The sequence below is a fragment of the Sus scrofa genome, chromosome 7 (assembly GCF_000003025.6).
Source record: "Sus scrofa isolate TJ Tabasco breed Duroc chromosome 7, Sscrofa11.1, whole genome shotgun sequence".
Lineage (NCBI taxonomy): Eukaryota > Metazoa > Chordata > Mammalia > Artiodactyla > Suidae > Sus > Sus scrofa.
Window position 1 is genome coordinate 29,663,126 of NC_010449.5, and position 18,183 is coordinate 29,681,308.

General features: G+C 57.1%; 3 protein-coding genes across 8 annotated transcripts; all 3 read right to left on the bottom strand.

Annotated features, from left to right (window-relative positions):
- Nucleotides 366-10,328, bottom strand: TAPBP (TAP binding protein). Of its 2 annotated transcripts, XM_005665884.3 has the most exons (8): nt 9,478-10,328; nt 9,167-9,337; nt 8,685-8,945; nt 3,792-4,190; nt 3,162-3,503; nt 2,978-3,067; nt 2,831-2,868; nt 366-1,690 (listed from the first exon to the last, which is right to left on the bottom strand). In XM_005665884.3, exons 1-8 carry the CDS (start codon nt 9,515-9,517, stop codon nt 1,679-1,681), a joined length of 1,353 nt encoding a protein of 450 aa, XP_005665941.1. In that variant the 5' UTR covers nt 9,518-10,328; the 3' UTR covers nt 366-1,678. The 2 variants fall into 2 exon arrangements, 1 of the variants encoding a protein (XP_005665941.1); XR_002345647.1 differs by having other exon boundaries at nt 2,831-3,067; nt 9,478-9,739.
- ZBTB22 (zinc finger and BTB domain containing 22) lies at nt 9,881-13,489 on the bottom strand. Its single transcript, XM_001927786.4, has 2 exons — nt 13,131-13,489; nt 9,881-12,468 (listed from the first exon to the last, which is right to left on the bottom strand). Exon 2 carries the CDS (start codon nt 12,398-12,400, stop codon nt 10,481-10,483), a length of 1,920 nt encoding a protein of 639 aa, XP_001927821.3. The 5' UTR covers nt 12,401-12,468; nt 13,131-13,489; the 3' UTR covers nt 9,881-10,480.
- DAXX (death domain associated protein) lies at nt 13,729-18,020 on the bottom strand. 5 transcript variants are annotated; one of them, XM_021098591.1, is made up of 8 exons: nt 17,888-18,020; nt 16,733-17,018; nt 15,761-16,592; nt 15,426-15,640; nt 15,080-15,266; nt 14,417-14,891; nt 14,038-14,260; nt 13,729-13,941 (listed from the first exon to the last, which is right to left on the bottom strand). In XM_021098591.1, exons 2-8 carry the CDS (start codon nt 16,964-16,966, stop codon nt 13,882-13,884), a joined length of 2,226 nt encoding a protein of 741 aa, XP_020954250.1. In that variant the 5' UTR covers nt 16,967-17,018; nt 17,888-18,020; the 3' UTR covers nt 13,729-13,881. The 5 variants fall into 5 exon arrangements, with proteins under 5 accessions (XP_020954250.1, XP_005665942.1, XP_005665943.1 ...); XM_005665885.3 differs by having other exon boundaries at nt 15,032-15,266; XM_005665886.3 differs by having other exon boundaries at nt 13,732-13,941; nt 15,032-15,266; nt 16,733-17,015; nt 17,888-17,993.

Below are 18,183 nucleotides of genomic sequence, written 5' to 3' on the forward strand. Positions count from 1 at the left end.
CGCGGGACTACACTCCCGCCCCTGCCCCCGCGCGTAGCGGGTGCAGTGGGCGGAAATCCACCCCGGCTTTTCCGAGGAGCCGGCTGTGCCGGCCCGCTCGGAAGGGGGCGGAGCAGGAAGCCACCACTTCCGGTTCCAGACTGCGCTCCGGGGCTTCCGGTGCCGAGGCCGCGTACCCGCGCTCCGATGGTCGCGGCCGGGGCCCGCCGCTGCAGGGCTTCCTGTCCGCGGCCAGGCGCGCCTGACCCCACGTTCTCCCGAAGGGGGGTTGGATGTCGCCGAGGCGTTTGAGTGATCTGGGTCACGTGACTAGAAGTGTCCGTGTGCTTGGAAAGGGGAGCCCCGAGCAGAACTGAGACACCCCATTGGAAGCACCGGGACAACTTTATTCCCACACGCCAGGCCCGCTCCCCGCGTCGGTCTGGCCAGCAGTCCTGCCCTCGAAGACCCCTAAGCCGAAGAGCCGCTTCCTTCCTCCAGTAGTTATTGGATCCAGTACCCGGCTTTGAATACTTAAGACGCAAAACGACTAACTTCTTAGGTGGAGCGCCTCCAGCGGGCGCCAGGCCCTGTGCCCGCGCAGGGGACGCAGCAGTGGACAGGTTCGACCTCGACAGTCCGGGCGGGGAGACAGACGGGCAGTTTACAACGACTCGCACAATCACTTCAATGCAACCTTGGGCAACCGCACAAGAGGGGCACGGTCGGAGAACATGCGATGATGCGGCTGACCAGGGAGGGCGAGGGTGAACCAAGCAGCAGGGCCGGAACTCGGGAGTCCAAGGAGGGTGGGAGGCTGTTGTTGGAAAGGATTCGCCTTCGGTGCGAGGAGCAGTGAGAGGAGGGCTGGAGACAGGGGGAAAGGGGCGGAGGGCGCTTGAAGAGGTAAGCAGTGGCTGGAGCGCAGGGGTGCAGAGAGCAGGGCAAAAATGGATGTGGCCTCTAGAGCACTGGTTCCTGTCCCAGAGGTCCCTGAGACTACTTCAGAGGGTATGCAAAGGTTAGACTATTTTCCTAACAACACTAAACTGTTATTTGCCTTTTCACTCTCATTCTCTGAAAAACATACAGCAGAGTTTTCCTAAAGCTACGTGATACCGACACCCTCACAGTTAATGAACTGTGTGCTTGTGTATTCAGTTGTTCTCCGTTTTAAATTCTAGCACAATAAATACTTAGTTTTTAAGCAAAAGCTCTATAGAGTCTTTGATCAATTTTAAGAGGTTCTGAGACCAAAACTTTTGAGAACCTCTGCCCTAGAGCTCTAAGAGGGTGTCTTTTAAGAAAGCATTCTGGGAGTTCCCGTTGTGGCTTAGCAGAAAGGAATCCCACTAGGAACCATGAGATTGCTGGGTGGGTTAAGGGTCCGGCATTTTCATGAGCTGTGCTGTAGGTCGAAGACACTGCTCAGATCCTGTGTGGCTGTGGCTGTGGCTGGCAGCTGTAGCTCCAATTTGACTCCTAGCCTGGGAACCTCCATATGCCACAGGTGTGGCCCTAAAAAGCAAAAATTAAATTAAATTTTAAAAAATAATAATAATAAAAGAAAGCATTCTGGCTGCTCAGTGGAGAGAGGTTGGAAGGAGCAGTAACAGAGGGTGGGTGCAATTAGGGGAAGTTACTACAGTAGCTCAGATGAGAGACGAAGCCAGCTTCCCCTGCATGGTGGCCAGTGACCTCACTCAGTTTTCTGGAAGAGAAGTAAAAAGGAGGTAAGGAATTTGGGGTCTCAGAAAGCAAGGTGAAATGGTTGTGGTCATTCCAGAGGCAAAGGAACATCATGGCCACAGAGGGTGGCAGGAGAAAGAGGCTAGCATTTTCCACGTGTTTTCTGCCTGGCAGATGCTGTGCCAAGTGCTATTGCTCTTATACCTCTGAGGAGATGCCCCACCTCTTTTAATCATTCTAACAGCTCCCCCGTCCCCTACACTCTGCTGTCCAGTGCAGTAGCCTCCACCCACCGTGTCTGTGGAACGTTTGAGATGCGGCTACTCTGAATTGAGGTGTGCTGGCAGTGTAAAATAAACCCCTGTTCAACAGGATCAGCAGCATCTCTGCAGCGCCAGGGTGCAGGTTCAAGCCCCTGCCCAGCAGTGGGTTAAGGATCCAGCATTGCCACATCTGCAGCACAGATTTCAACTGTGGCTTGGATCTTATCCCAGGCCCAGGGAACTCTGTTTGCTGCAGGGTGGCCAAAAATGAAAAAAATAAAATAACCCCCCCCTGTTTTTGAAGACTTACGAAGGAAAAAATACTGTAACTTTTTATTTATTTTTTGTTTTAGGGCCGCACCTCCGGCATACGGAAGTTCCAGGGCTAGGGGTCAAAGCGGAGCTACAGCTGCTGGCCTACGTCACGGCCACAGCAACTCAGGGATCCGAGCTGAGTCTTCGACCTACACCACAGCTCACAGCAACACCGGATCTTTAACCCACTCAGCAAGGCCAGGGATCGAACCCACATCCTTATGGATCCCAGTTGGGTTTGTTAACTGCTGAGCCACAAAGGGAACTCCTATAACTTTTTGTATAGATTACGTGTTATGATGATAACTTTGGATATATTAGATAACATTTTTGTCATTTTAAGGCAGTCACTAGGTTATGGTATTTTATATGGTTTTATATTTCTATTGGACAGCGCTGCCTAGGTCATTTTATCCCTACACCCAAGGCAACAGGTGAAGTATGTTCTTGGTGGCAGGATTTGACAGGTCTGTGTGAATTCCAAGTCCCTGGCTTGCCCACCAGGCCTGCGGCCTTGCTCTTGAGTGAGGAGTTGGGGGAGGGGATACAACGAGAAGAGAGAGATGAGGGAGGAGGACTGTTACCTTTTGCGTTGAGTCCCTGGAAGCGGCCAGATGGGCAGCTGTGGAGGAAGATGGAGAAAGGATGGGCTGGGCATCAACCTTCTTCGGGGAAGCAGGCAGAGAGTAGCTGCCCACCAAGGTCTTGACCAGGATGGGGCTTACACTTACCAGCCCAGCCCAGTGCCTTGATGAGCCCAAGGAGGAGAAAGGCAGACAGGAAGAGGCCCACGCCGTCCTCGAGAGAGGGCCCCGAGAGACCTGGCAGGCAATGGGGAGCAGAGTGAGCCTTAAATTCCTGGGCACACCTCCCGCCCCCAGCCCCACCCGGTTTCTCCATCCTCCTGCCACATACCTGCCACCTGCAGGGTGATCTCAGACCTGCGCCCCAAGGCAGGCAGGCTCGGGTGGTGGACTCTGCAGGCATAGCGGGCCCCATGCTGTTCGGTGGTGACTGGGGGCAGCTGCAGGTGTGCGGACAGGCTGACAGAGCCATCTGCATGGTGGCTCAGGGCAGAGTGCCAACTCTGCCCCTCGGCCTTCTGAAAGCGACCCTGTGGGCCACCCCGGAGCTCCCACTCCACCTCCAGGCCCTCGGAGGGGTAGAAGTGAGACACCAGGCAGAGCAACTCTGGAGGAGCCTCTCCGGGGGCAGCCCACACAAGGGGCGCTGGTGTCAGGGACACTTTGGGGGACTCTGGGGAGAGAGGAGGAAAAGAGCATGGGGGATCCATCTGCACTCTCCTCCCGCAGAGACCAAAGCATGCCCTCATGCTCCCCCAAACTCTGGGGGTTCAGGTTTTTCTCCCGGGATGGGGAGCCCACTGCCATTGCACAGAAATCTCCATGCCAAAGCCCCCATTCCCAAGGACCTTCTGACTCCCAGGGCCCCCCAGGCTCTCTCCCCCACCACCCTTCTCCATCATGGTGCCCCCATCATCCCAGTGCCCACCTCTACCCATGGAGACCACATCCCCTCACTCACTCTGTACAGCAAGATCCATGGCAACCTGCCCTTGCAGGTATGGCAGGTGTACAGTGGCCAGATAGGTGCCCTCCTGGAAGGGCTGCACTGCAGGCAGCCAGAAGCTGCCATTTCCGGTCCATGGCCCCCAGGGCTCATCATCATCCCAAGCAGCAAAGGCTACTGCCCCCTCTCGGGCAGCTGGCACCTGCCCACTCAGCCCTGGAGTTGCAGCCAAGAGGAGGTGCCCCTTGCCCAGGTGCTGGCGTCGCCACTCCAGCCCAAAGGGAGGGGGACCTGGGGCTAGAGATATAGCAGCCTTGGAGGTGGGGGGCACATAGGCAAAGCTCAAGTCCAGTAGGGCATCTTGTCCCAGTCGGATGCGAGGGGCGGGTGTGTGGGTGATGACAGTGAGCACAGCTGGGGAAGATGCAGGAGAGAAAGAAAAAGAGAGGAATGGAGTTATGGGGACTTGATGCTGTTGACCTACCCCTCCCCTCAGAGCAGACCTCCTATCTGATCCTGGCCATCTCCCAGCCTCCCCGCAAACCCCCTTGGCCCTGGGACTGGGTGGGATCCAGTGGCACTGAGAGTGAGCAGAGCAGTCTGGAGGTGAGTAGGAGCAAGGTGAAGGCTGCTCGGAGCACACAGCCCACCTGAGCCCTGGGGACAGCAGGATCTGAGTGTTCTTGTGACCCAAGCCAGTCTTCACGCCCCACCCCCCAAGGGTTTGCTAGTGAAGACAGCGGTGCCTCATGACGGTCAATCCTCTATTGCTATACACAGTGTTTACAACCCTGGAAGGTTCTGGCTCGAGCCTACACCTGAACACAGGCCTCTGTGCTCTACCGAGGCCGTATATGCCTGTTAAGTGCCTGGCGCCTGGCTGCCTTGGTTAATCCCAACTTCGTGTCTATTTTTATGGCCTTGGACCAGTTACTTTACTCTCCCGTGGCTCAATTTCCTAATCTCCTCAATGGGCACAATGATGATAGCGCCTAGCCCAGGGGCTGGAGTGAAGCTTAAATCTGCCCAGCTGTATTCAGCTGCCCAGATGTAGTCAATTCCTGATTCTGGGTAACAAAGACACCAGGATATGGAAGGAGCTCAGATCACTGCCTGGAACACAGGAAGTGTGCCAAAGTGTCTGCTGTGGTGCACCCAGTTGCATGTCAGACAAACAAGTGCCCCAGCTCAATAGCACCTCTGCAACATCCCCCCACCCTGCTCCATCTTCCCTGCCCCAAGACCCATCACCACCAGCCCCCAGGCATGAAAGGCAAGCACCTGGAGTCCCTAAGTGCTTTCTTCTACGTCAGTCATTCAACTAATATTTATTGAGCCCTTAGGATGTTAGGTAGACGAGAGTGCTAAGGGCAGCCCCTGGCCCTCAAATTGCATGCAGTCTAACACGGGAGACAGACGGCCAGACCCCTACTTTGTCTCTTAAATAGATGTGACATCTGTTTCCAGCTCAAGTTCTCAGCAATATACGTTTGGACACTTAACAACAGCCTCTCCCTGTCCTTCGTATCTCTCTCTCTCCTTCATCCTCCACACTATAACATGGCTACAAGTCTGATCCGGGGAGTTCCCTTGTGGCCTAGCTGGCAAGGATCCAGTGGTTGTCACTGCTATGGCTTGGGTTCCAATCCCTGGCCCAGAAACTTCCACATACTGTGGGCCAGACCAAAAGAACAAGTCTGATGGGGGCACTTGCCTGGTTTTTTTGTTTTTGTTTTCATTTTTTTGTGTGTGTGGGTTTTTTTTTGCCATTTCTAGGGCCTCTCCCGCAGCATATGGAGGTTCCTGGGCTAGGGGTTGAATCGGAGCTGTAGCTGCCGGCCTATGCCAGATCTGAGCCACGTCTGTGACCTACACCACAGCTTGCAGCAACACCGGATCCTCAGCCCACTGAGCAAGGCCAGGGATCGAACCCGCAACCTCATGGTTCCTAGTTAGATTCATTAACCACTGAGCCACGACGGGAACTCCCCACTTGCCCGTTTAAAAACCCCAGCTACCTAGGAAGCCAGCAACCAATAGCACGGGCTGGAGCTAGACGGCTGGGTTTCCTGCTTCTTACAAGTTGTGTTCCCTGGGCAAGTCACCTCTCTGCTCTGTGTCTCACTTTTTTCATCAGTGACATGGGGATAAGATCAGTACCGAGTTCTTATGGTTGTTGCAAGGAATAAATAAGATGAAGCCCATAAAGTGCTTAGAACAGAACCTGACAGATAGAAAGCACTTAGCTGGCATGATTTTCACTACTGTCATCATCACGGACTTCCTGGGCATCTTGGGAAAATGACTTAATCTCCATTTCTCCATTAGTCCAGTGACCTGACCCTTGCCTACCTTTGTAAAAATCAAGTAAAACAACAGGCTTTTGGAGAATCGGCACACACACAAACACACACAAAACTTTTTTTTTTGCTTTTTAGGGCAGCAGCATATGGAAGTTCCCAGGCTAGGGGTCACATCGGAGCCACTGCTACTGGCCTACATCACGGCCACAACAACATGGCATCTGAGCTGCATCTGCGAACTACACCACAGCTCAAGGCAATGCCAGATCCCCAATCCACTGAGTGAGGCCAGGGATTGAACCCACATCTTCATGGTTACTAGTTGGATTCATTTCCACTGTGCCATAATGAGAACTCCTCTTGGTATTATTACTATTATTATTATTATTATTATTATTATTATTTTGTCTTTTGTCTTTTCAGGGTTGCACCTGCAGCATAGGGAGGTTCCCAGGCTACGGGTCGAATTGGAGCCGTAGCTGTCAGCCTACAACACAGCCACAACAACTTGCAATCCGAGCCACATCTGCAACCTACACCACAGCTCATGGCAACGCCAGATCCCCAATCCCCAATGACCCGAGTCGTCATTGTTGCTAGTCAGGTTCGTTAACCACTGAACCACGATGGGAACTCCATCTCTTGGGATTATTTTTATGTAATTTTTAATCCTAGCTTCTGAGGCTTACAAGATTCAAGGTCTCTGAACCTTGTGGGATTGTTTTTGTTTAATAGAGTAATAAAAGTAAGCAATTTCACTTAATTAAAATCCAAAAACATATTTGGAATGGTTAAAATCAATCCTTAGGATTAATAAACAAAACCTAAAGATTTTACAGTTCAACTCTTAAGCTAACAACGGTCTTTTTTTGGTGGGGTGGAGGTCACACCCACAGCCTGTAGAAGTTCCCAGGCCAGGGATCAAACCTGATCCACAAAAGCAACCCAAGATACAGCAGTGACAATGCAGGATCTGTAACCCTCTGAGCCACCAGGGAATTCTGTCAATTTCTATTCTACATTATGCGTGACAAATCTTTTGAGAACCTTCCTGAGAGTAGCTTCTACATCTGATCACTTTTTGACCCTTCGAAGTACCCAGGGTTGCCCCAGAGATTCTGATTTCATTTGTCTGGAGTAGGACTCAGGTTTCAGTTTATTTTAGAAACCTCCAAAAGGATTCTTATTTGCAGCCTGGACTGAGAACTACCAGTTCCTAATTTATTCTTTTTTTTTTTTTTTTTTTTTTTTTTGTCTTTTGTCTTTTTTGTTGTTGTTGTTGTTGTTGTTGTTGCTATTTCTTGGGCCGCTCCCGCGGCATATGGAGGTTCCCAGGCTAGGGGTTGAATCGGAGCTGTAGCCACCGGCATACGCCAGAGCCACAGCAACGCGGGATCCGAGCCGCGTCTGCAACCTACACCACAGCTCACGGCAACGCCAGATCATTAACCCACTGAGCAAGGGCAGGGACCGAACCCGCAACCTCATGGTTCCTAGTCGGATTCGTTAACCACTGCGCCACGACGGGAACTCCGCTAATTTATTCTTGGTGCTAATAAATATTTATTTAATCAGTAAATAAATTAACAAAGTGTCTCCCTTAATCGTCACAACAACGGAAAGGGAGATGGGAAATACCAACCACATTTTAGAGCTGGAAAAGCAGACTCAGAGAGAAAAGGACATTCTCTCACCCCCACCTTGGGAAGCCAACAGCCTGAGAAATATTCCTACCTACTCGGAATACTGTTGCCAGAATAAGCGGCTCGCCTCTGCCCCTGTCCACGTCTGGGGACTGAGAATGGAGGTGTAGGTGCAGGTCAGGGTTGCAGGGTGGGCACTGAGCCCTGTGGGTGTAGGGACTCCTGGCAAATGGAGGGTGTAGGGTTCAGCTGGGCTTGACCAACCCAGGCTGGTCAAGTTGTATTGTTTCCACAAAATTGCTTAAGCCTGAAGGAAGCCAAGGACTCTGTTTATATCCTGCCCACCGTCCACAGAATAGTTCCTAGAAATTCCAAGTCCTGGACAGGTCAGATCTTCCCTACTCTTGCATTTTCCACCCACTCCCTCTCTGCGCCCAACCCTGACCCCTGGACCCCAAATTGCGTAGCATGATGCAATAAGTGGTCCTTGCAGCTGGAACCATCTGCTCTCCCGCCTCCTCTCTTCCATGCACTCAAGCCCACTATTTGGTGACCACAGGGTCAACACGTCCTCACAAGGAGCTGTCGGGGAGGTCAAGAAGCTTGTGCTCAAGAGCCCGTGCTTAGCTATCTGCCAAGGATGTCTAAACTAAGCGAACCGCAAAGGAGGGGGCACCTAGCAAGATCTAGGCGGGAAAGGAGAAAAATTCCTTCTCCCGAGACACTCCAAGACCCATCGCCCCACCCCCCCAAAGCCCCGCCCCCGGAATACTGCGAAGCCCCGCCCCAAGCCGCAAGTCTTTAAAAAAACTGGGCTGGGCCTAGAGGCAGCAGTAGGTATAGCTAAATTTTAGCTGAACTGCCTGGATCTACAAATAAGGAAACTGAGACCCCACTGGGGAACCGGCTTTTCTGGACCCTTAGAATGTACCCATTTATTTCCACTTCCCCTCCTTAGCTACCTGTTGCCATGGTGATGAGAGCAGGCTCCAGCTGAGGCTCAGACTGCGGCTGAAGGAAGCTGGAAAGGCTGAGTACCGGGCTGGACATACTGACCATTAGCCACTTCCCGTCCAGGGCCCGCGGGCACCTCTGCTCCGGAGTCAAGCCGCTGACCCAGTCGGGCGAGGCGGGGAGCGGGATATAGTGGCTCATCTCGCAGCGTGGCGCGGGGGCGTCCCGGGGGTACTGCCTGAAGGCGGCTAGGAGGGCTCCCGCAGGGTCTGTGAGAGCAGAGAAGGGAGGTGTAACTGTAGAGTCGCCGCCAGCAAAGGGGCAGGAAGGCGGGATTTCAAACCGGCAAACCACCCGGTAGTGAGCGATTCACAGGTATTCCAGCTTCATTTTACGGAGGAGGAAACAGGCCCGCGGACACTACAAGACCCAAAGAGGAGAGGCTTTCGGTGGAGGCGACGGAATTGGGAGCGAGTCGGGGAAGGCTCACCGTGCACTTTGAGGTAGAGCTCTGGCTCGAGGTCCGGCCGAGGAGGTGGGCTCCCGGGGCCCTGGCGCAGCAGCAGGGCAGCGGGTTTCTTGGACAGCTGGCCCCGGCCCGCATCCTCCACGAACCAGCACTCGATCACCGCGGGACCCGCCGAGACGGTGGACGCCAAGCCTGGGGTGGAAGGGTGCGGGTGAGGTGTTGGCCCCAATATCAGGTGGTCTGACCTCTCCCCACCCCCTACCCCCCACCCCTGCCGTGGCGGGGTCACCTCCCACCGCTTCTCTGAGCAGAGAGTCGCGGGGTTAGCTCACCCAAAGCTACTACAGAGAGGAGCAGAGACAGAGGCTTCATGGCGTCGCGATCCTCTCAGCTCCGCAGCCTCCTCTTCCCCCTTTCACTTTCACTTTCCTCCAAAGGCCGCAGGTGGGACGGAGGAAATCCCCGCTCGGGTTAGGTGAAGGCGGGGGAGGCAGGTGCTTCCCCGCAGGCTGCACCGGAACCTCCTCTCCAGTTCTGGTCTGGGGACCTCAGTCGCACCCACTCCCCCCCCCCGCCCTCCTGGACCACCCAACACCACAAAGTCCGGAGCCCTCCCGCCCTCTGGGCTCCCCCTTCCTCTCCGCCAGAATCCCCTTCCCTGAGAACCATCCCTCCACCATCCCCCACCTGTGCCAAGTCCCCAGCAAACACATAGGGGGTGTCGGGAAGCCAAGTGAAATGACCAATAAATATTTTAATCACCATTTAAAAAAAATAAGATTTAAAATAAAAACTCCTACAACTTACTCCCTCCTTGTCTTCACTCCCCCCTCCCCAGTGAGAATCAAGGTGGGGGACGCCAAGGTGGGGGAGGAGAGGTTAGGGTGGAAATAAGGGGCACATCCTTTGAGGGACAGGGTATGTTCCAGGACAAGGGTGGGGCTCAAAGACCTGGTCCCCACAACAACACAAACACAGACTTCAGGTACAGACTACAACCACCTGACCCTTGACCCAGCGACTCCAGGATGCTCCACTAGCCCCCTCTCCCTCCCCACTCCCCACCGAGTGCGCCCTATTCTACTCTGGGGCTGGGGCTTCAGTGTACCCATCTGAGGGGGACGAAGGGCTGGGTTTGGGGATACTTTGGGGAGGAGGGGCTGCAGAGTGGAAAGGGGTGATCCGTGGTGCAACGCGGTCCCAACTCCAGAATATGTACAAGTCTATTGAGATAGGAAGACAGTAGGTGTGTGGGGACACCACGTAAGAGCCACAGGGCCCCTGGCTCCCGTTCCTCTTCCCTCCTTCGCAGGCTACCCCCAGTAGCCCGCCTCTTCAGTTTGCTCCTCCGCCCCCACCGAAGCCCATTTCCACCTTATGGACACTGGGCGGGGACCAGACCCGTCGGCTGGGCGGGGGCGTGGTCCCACTCGCCTCGTCGCCGCTGCCCCGGCCTGGAGACTCTCTCTTGGGTTGCACGGCTGGCCCGGTGGGCCCCCCGGGTCCCGCCCCAGCCCCGGCCCCGGCCCCGCCCCCACCTAGGCGGTGCCGGCGCTCACAGTGTCCCCGGTGGCGCATGAAGCTGTCTCGCCACATGAACTTCTTGGCGCAGACGCCGCACTCGTAGGGCTTGAGGCCTGTGTGAGTCTTCATGTGCTCCGTCAGGTGATGCTTCATCTTGAACTTCTTGTTGCACACGGGGCAGTCAAAGGGCCGCAGGTTCAGGTGCATGTTCACGTGCCGATCGCGCATGCTCTTATGGGAGAAGGCCTTCCCGCAGTGGCACAGAAAGATCTTATTTCCATCCCCACTGCCTGTTCCTCCAGGGGTCCCACCAGTGCCACCCGGCATGCCCAGGGCCCCTGCTGACGCGCCCCCCAGCGTCACAGCCCCGTGTTCAGTTTGGTTCCCTGGTGGCTGGCCTGGAGCCTGTGAGGAGGAGGAGGAGGTGGATGAAGAGGATGGGAAGACTAGGATCTGGTTGCCCTGCATGTCCAGCGGAAGCAGGGGCCTAGGAGGGTGGGAGGGAGCATAGGAGGAAGGGGTTGGTCCCCCTGAATCCTCAAGCCCCCCTCCGGGACCCCCACTCTCATAGGGGCCAAAGTCATTGGAGGACTCACAGAAATTGACCTGCTCCTCTCCCTTGTCTGGAGGCTCAGACAGGGTCCGGACATCACTAATGCTAAGGGTCGTCTCAGGTTCTCCCCCTGGTGGAACATGGGAGCCACCCCCCAGCTCTTCATCTTCATCATCCTCACAGGTCAACACCAAGTCTTCCTCCTCCTCATCTTCCTCCAGGTCTGGGTCTTGGGGAGCCAGGGGTGCTGGTGCGGGGCAGGTTCCACCCCGCTTCACGTACACCCAGTGTTTCTGTGGTACGATGCTGGGGGGTGCATAGACCGGCCGCCGGAGCCCAGCCCCAGGGACCACCGCCCCCCTCCCATCCCCGCCATCATCACACAGCTCATCTGCCTCCAGCAGCAGCTTCCCAGAGGTAGCCCCTCCACTGCCAACCACCGGGGCTGGGAACACAGGGCCACCACCTCGACGCTCCCCGCTGCCCACTGCAGAAGCCGCAAAAGCCTCTTGGGATGAAGAGGAGAAATCAGTGGACTCCCGGGGGCTGAAGTAGTTGCTGCTGCTGGGGGACTGATTCTCACTGGCCCGGCTGGAGGCATGAGAGCGCACGGAGCCCACAGCAGCAGGGGCTACACTGCCCCCACTCCCGGGGGGGACCCCTGCACCAGGGACAGTGACGGATGTTGCTGCAGCAGTAGTGACGGTGGTGGTGGTGGCTGAAGCCCGGCCCTCTCGGAGGAGTTCAGTGCACTTGTCCACGATGTGCCACATCTGGAGCACAGACCCCACTGTGAGGAAGTTGACAATGTCGGCAGCGGCCATGCTGAGCCGGCCAGTGTAAGCTGAAGCCAACACAGTCTCGAAGGCTCCGGGGTCCATGACGCTGGGCAGTGAGATGGAGGTCATGCCCTTGAGTAAGACCTGGTCGTGGAAATAAGGGGAGGACGCAGCCAAAACAGCACGATGAGCCCTGAACTCCCGTCCCTGCACTCGGATGGACACATCACAGAGCTGGCCCTGCAGCCGCTGTTGATTGAGGGACTCCAGGAGGGCACTGGTCACCTCAGGGAAGGACACGTGTACCACCGCAGCCGCAGGCAGGGGCAGTGGCGGGGGGGCCAGTGATAGAGGCAGAGGGAGTGCGGCCCCACCCGGAGACATAGGAGATGGCTCCATGGTGTGGAGGGGAGGGGTACCCCCCAGCCACAGGAACAAGGGGAGGAGGAGGGCGGCCGGGGGGGTCTCTGGAAAGGAAAAGAAAGAAGAAAGATAACATCTCATAATGACACAGCCCTGTACAGTTTAAAAGCTTGTTCGCACTTATTCTCCAAGTAACTTCCCACAACGACACTGTAAGGTGGGTATTCCTGTCAACCCCACTTGACGGATGAGGAAACTGAGGCTCAGAAAGAGTAAGAGATTATCCAAGGTCACACTAGTAAGGGGCAGCGCCCACAAATGCAGGTGTTCTAACTGCAAATCCAGTGCTCCTTCCTTGTAGGTTAAGAGAAACAAGAAGCTCTTGGGGAGCTGGGTGCCTCCCTTCAGAAATTCACAATTGCCTGAGAGCTTGAGTTTCCAAAATTTACCCTTTTGGAGTTTTGTACCTTTTCCTTGGTAGGGGCGCAGGTCAGCTCTCAGTATTGAAAACCACCGCTCTCTCCATTTCCCTTTAGGCTAAGACCCCTGGATCTTTTGCCGGCCACGCCCCTTGCCCCCAGTTATCGCTAACCACGCCCGTTTTCGACCACGCCCACCATAGACCCGCCCCCACGGCCTTTTGGCTCCGCCCCCTGTGTACCCCCGCCCACATCGGACTCCGCCCCCCTCTGCTCCGCCCCAAGCGCTACAACGATCTCCTCTCCCACCCGGAAGGCGCCCCCCAACCCCGCGCGTCCCCGCTTACCGGGCCGCGCGCCCCCGGGCCCCCCGCCCCTCACTCGGCGGCCAGAGCCGCAGCCCGGGCCCCTCCCGCCGCCATCTTGCGCCGACTCCCTCCGCCCTCCGCCTCCGCTTCGCCTCCCGCCTCTCCGGCTTTAAAGGCACAAGCCGGCACCCCGCCCGAGCCGCTGGGCAATACTCGGCCGACTCGGCCACTTCTCCTTTAACGAACCACGGCCTCATTCCATCTTAAAGGTACCGGGTCTCTTCCGCCGCTGGGGGCTCAGGACACGGTTCGGCCGAGGCTCTCCTTCCCCTTTAATTCCGTAAGCCTGCCTCTTCCCAGTGGCAAGGAGTCCAGGCCCTCGCCGCCTGGCCCCGCCCCTGTGCTGTGGTCATTAGCGGGACTGTGGGATCTCCTCGCAGTGGCCTCCTAGCTTGACAGTCCCCCAAGCCCCGCCCCACACAGGCCTGGATTGGCCGACTCACTCCGAGTCGGCCCCCTGATTGGCCGCCCCGAGTGGGAAAGTAAAGTCCGCCTCGAGTCGGGCGGAGGGCGCGGGGTCCATCCGTCCCAGGCCTGAGACTAGACAGCCGCCAGGGCAAGACAAGGAAGACATGGGTACCATAAGAAAAGAACTTTATTGTTTATTAATGTTTCTGTGTAAAACTTAAGCTTTGTGTTTTTAAAAGAAACCACCAAACGGGGACCAGCTCAGTGCCTCCTGCCTCCATCCTCTGTCCCGAGCGCAGTGGAGCAGGGAGCGCGGGGGCAGCTAGTCGGAGTCCGAGAGCACGATGATCTCCTCGGGGTCGCACTGCGTGGCCACACTCATCTGCGGGGAGCGAGACGGTCAGCACGGCCCGGGGCGGAGGGGAGGGCTGCGGTGGGCGCGCCAGGAACCGAGTCGGGGGACAGCTTCCCCTCTCACCTTACAGGTACTGGGTCTGGAGGGCTGGGCCTGGGGGTTCTGGGCCAACCGGGCTGGACATGGGCTAGAGAGGGAGCTGGTCACCAGGCCGTGGCTGGGAGAGTCCACCCTGGTCGAGGAGTCAGCAACCGGAGCCACGGAGGCCAAGGGGGAAGGGGGGCTGGGCAGGGCCCGCGTCCTCTTCCCCTCCTTCTCTCGCACTGCCCTTGGCCTTGCCACGCAGCTGAGGACAGAAACGTATGGTGTGGAGGCTTAGGGCAGCCTGAGGCTGCGAGGCAGCGTCCACTTCTCCCAGCAGCCTGGGCTCCGCAACAGTGCCCTCAGAAAGCCCCCCGCAGGCCCTCCTTGGCTTCCCTCTTGCTCCTCCTTGTGCAGTTACCTGTTTCCTAATGGCCCTGTTTCTCTTGGCTTCTCCCTCCGAGATTTCTTGCAGGGGGGAATGCAGTCCCCCCAGGTGTGTGGAGAGACACCGCCATTGAAGGAAGTGGAGGTGACCATGGCTGCTCCGTTCTCCAGGACAGTGGTGAGGGGCTCCTCGGATGGCTTCCTGGAAGACGACACATCCCTCTCCTCAGGGGACGGGGTAGTATCCAGGGGCAAGGCTTCAATCTCTAGCTCAAAGAGCTGAGACGCAGGGCTCTCCTCCTCCAGGGGCAACTCCTCAAGACGCTCGCCACTGCTTTCAGCATCAATGCTGGAGGGGGCCGGGGGCTCTTCTGACAGTGAAGATGGCGACACCCCAAGTGCTTTGCTTCGCTGCTCCCCTGAAGACCTGCTGATCCCTTTGCCAGGCTCCATGTTCTTCTCAGTGGAGATCTGTAGTGGGGACATGGGGCTCTTATCTCCATCCTTATCTGGAAAAGAAAAGAGGAGAGGATAGAGTAAGAACTAGGGGAAGAGAAGTGCTGAGAGGATGGGAAGGATCTCAGATGATGGGGCTGGTGCCCAACAGTCGAGGGAGCTGACACACGAGAAGACTGTCTTCCTGACATACCTGCTTCCTCCTCCTCCTCCTCCTCCTCCTCTTCATCGTCCCCCTGACCTTCCTGCATCTGTTCCAGATCCTCCTCCTCTTCTTCGGAATCTGTGGCCTCCTCGTCTTCCTCCTCATCCTCCTCCTCTTCTTCCTCGTCCTCCTCCTCCTCCTCATCACTTTCCTCATCTTCCTCATCATCTGTCTCAGCCTTGGAAGTGGTCGAGCACTCCTGGGAGGCCATCCCACTAGGGCCCTTCGGGGGACAAAGGAGTTTCTCTAAGGAATCCCTTGCCCCCTTGAGGGACTGGTTCTTGCATCCCTTCTGCACACTCCGCCATCAGTCCCAAGGACTCCCTCCTGGCCAGTGCAGGGGAAGGACAGGGTCTCTCTCAAGGGTGTGGCCCTTCCATACCTCGCCAGAATCCAAGGAGGCTTTGGGGGGTTCTGCAGAGTGGGCAGAGGTGGCCTGGGGGAGCCGAGCCCTTCTCTTCTGTCTCTCGCCCTCCTCACTCTTGTCTTGCATCATTGCATATTTGGAGATGACCTCATCCAGTCGGCTCATAGCCAAGCTCCGGTTCTCCCGCAGGCGCCGGGCTAGGACAGGATCTGACAGGGCAGGATCGACACCTGCATGGGAAGACATAGGTCAGAGCACTCACCCAGAATCCTAGAAGGAGGGACTCCAGAGAGCTTCCTCCAGCATAGGCCAACACACCAAGGGACTGGGGAGACCCTGCTAAGGCCTACCTGGCCTGTAGTCGTCTGTGAGGTGACAGCCGAAGTTGTAGATGAGATCGAGGTGGCGACGTTCCTGCAACCTGATGCCCACATCTCGGAAGGCATCCTGAGCCATGAGCTGGAGCTGCTGTCGGGGGAGGCCAAGGCTGTGCCGAGCAGCTGCCTTCTCGACAGCCCGAAGTACGTCTCCATAGTCAGGGAAGGTATCAGGCCCTGGCTTGTTGATGAGCCGCTCGATGCGCCTGTTCACCTCCGGGTAGCGGGTGCCCCGGTAGGGGATGCGCTGCTCTATGACCCGGCCCGTCAGAGAAGAGCATTCTTTGAGCTCACACAGCCGCCCAAAGAGGCGGATCAGCTTACGCTTCAGTCTGGCCTCCTGCAGGTAAGTGGAGTCCGGGTCGTCCAGTTCTGAGAGATCCAGCTCCTTTTCCTGCAGCCGCCGGATCTCTGCCACATAGAGCGCAAGAAGCTGCTCCAAGCGCTGGATCTGCCGCCGGGAACCACGGGTCCTTGGGGCCTCAGAGGCAGTGGTCTCAGCATTTATGGGGTCCGAGGAGGGGCCTGTGGGGGGGTCATTCCCGGAGGGCTCACTAGAGGTGGTGGCAGCAGGGGCCAGGTTCATCTTCTTCTTGGCCGAGTTGGCCTTGAGAACAGTGCAGAGCTCGTTAATGTAGACATAGAGCTTGGCGGGCCGGCTCTGAGCCCGGGAAAGGACCCGAGAGAGGATGTTGTGGAACTCCGCCGAGGCCAAAAACAGTGAGTGGGCCCGCTGCTGCCGGCTAGAGAGGAACGGGACCACCTCAGGGTGGTCTGCTGTCTGCCTCCTACACAGTTCAAGGAACTGGAAGGTTCACGGGGAAAGGGACAAGGGATGGGTTGAGAGAAAGAAGGCGAGGTGGGGTTAGTGGGGAAGACAAGACAAGAGAGCCAGTCGGCCAGCCCCCTCCCTGGAGTACAAGAATCCTCTCCCCTAAAGCTCACCTCTTTAAACAGCTTCTCATTCTCCAACTTGTAGCATTTCTTGCCGCCCGAACTACTGCCTCCTCCAGCCCCATGGGGCTGGGAGGAGCCAGGGGCTTCTGCCCTGGGTGAGGCTGGAATGGGGGCTGCCCTGGGTGAGGCTGGGTTGGGGGGTGGGTGGGAGGGCCCTGGCTGAGCAGCTGCTTCATCTTCGTCATCATCATCCAGCACGATGATGCTGTTAGCGGTGGCCATGGGGGATCAAATCCCCCGGAGGGAGGAAGTGGTGGGGTTTTCGTGATTCCTGCTGGAAGGGGACGGGGCCTCAGAAAGAGCCCCTCCAGCAGAGCCCCATCCCTTCATCTCACACATTTTTGTCTTCTTGGTTTTCAAAAACACCCAGCCATGCCCAACAGTGTCCTCACTGCCTGTCTTCAGCAACCATTAGTACCGTGTTTTTCTGTCCCTTTACTACGAGAGCCCCAAACCCTCGGAAAACCTGAAGTCCCACCCCCAGCTCCACCCCTCACGTCGACATCCGGTCTTTCGGTTGCATTTCCCCACTATTTCTCATAGGTGGCAAGTTGATTCTTCTCAACCCCGGACCACCTCTCACACTGCACTCCAGATTTCCTCGACACCCCCTGGAACAGATACCACACCCTCGTTGGCACCACCTCCCCGTGTCCCCCTTCCGCTCTCCCACAGGTTCGCCCCGTCCTGTAGGATCACCCCAACTCCCAGCCTCTCCGAGGCGAGGGTTGGTCCTCCCCACATCCACTCCCCTTTCTCCTGCCAAGACCACCTCCCTACCCCGCCCTCCGGTGGGTCTCCTCCAGCCGGGGCGGCAGTCGGAGATAGCTCGGCTCCAGTCCCCTCTCTCTCACACCAACCCGAGCCTCCCCATTCTCTCCGTGTGACCTGTAAGCGACCGTGGGCCCCACACTGGTCTCTCCTGCTTGCTCTCACACTCTAGTCCTGAGGCCGGCCCTGCCCCCGGAGGAGCTTCCCGCCAAGTCCCCCTCCCCCAGTTCAGCCCCCGGCCCCCCCACACCCCTTCAGGGATAGTAAGGAAGGTACCTCAGCCTGCCCCTCAGACTCAACGCCCAGGACTCCCGAGTACCTCGACCTCGACATTCCCGCCCCGCCTTCGCCCCCCGCACCGCCCGGCCCCACCTCAGAAACGGTCTCTCGAGGCGACACTCGCCGCGGATCTCAGAACCTCGCATGGTTCCCTCCGCCTTCCTTCCCCCTCCCACCGCAGGCCCTACTCCGGACCGGAAGCGGCGGAGTTTCCGCCTACAGGCTCCTGGGTGCGGCCATGTTGCCGTACGGATCCCAGTCTCCCCAGTGGCCGGAAGTGACAGTAGGCCCGCCTCCTCGAGCACCTCCAGTGCCGCCCACATAGTCTGAGGCGCCTTTCTCCCTGACCTGCAGGGGGCGGATTTGCGCCCCTCCATCCCCCATTCGGG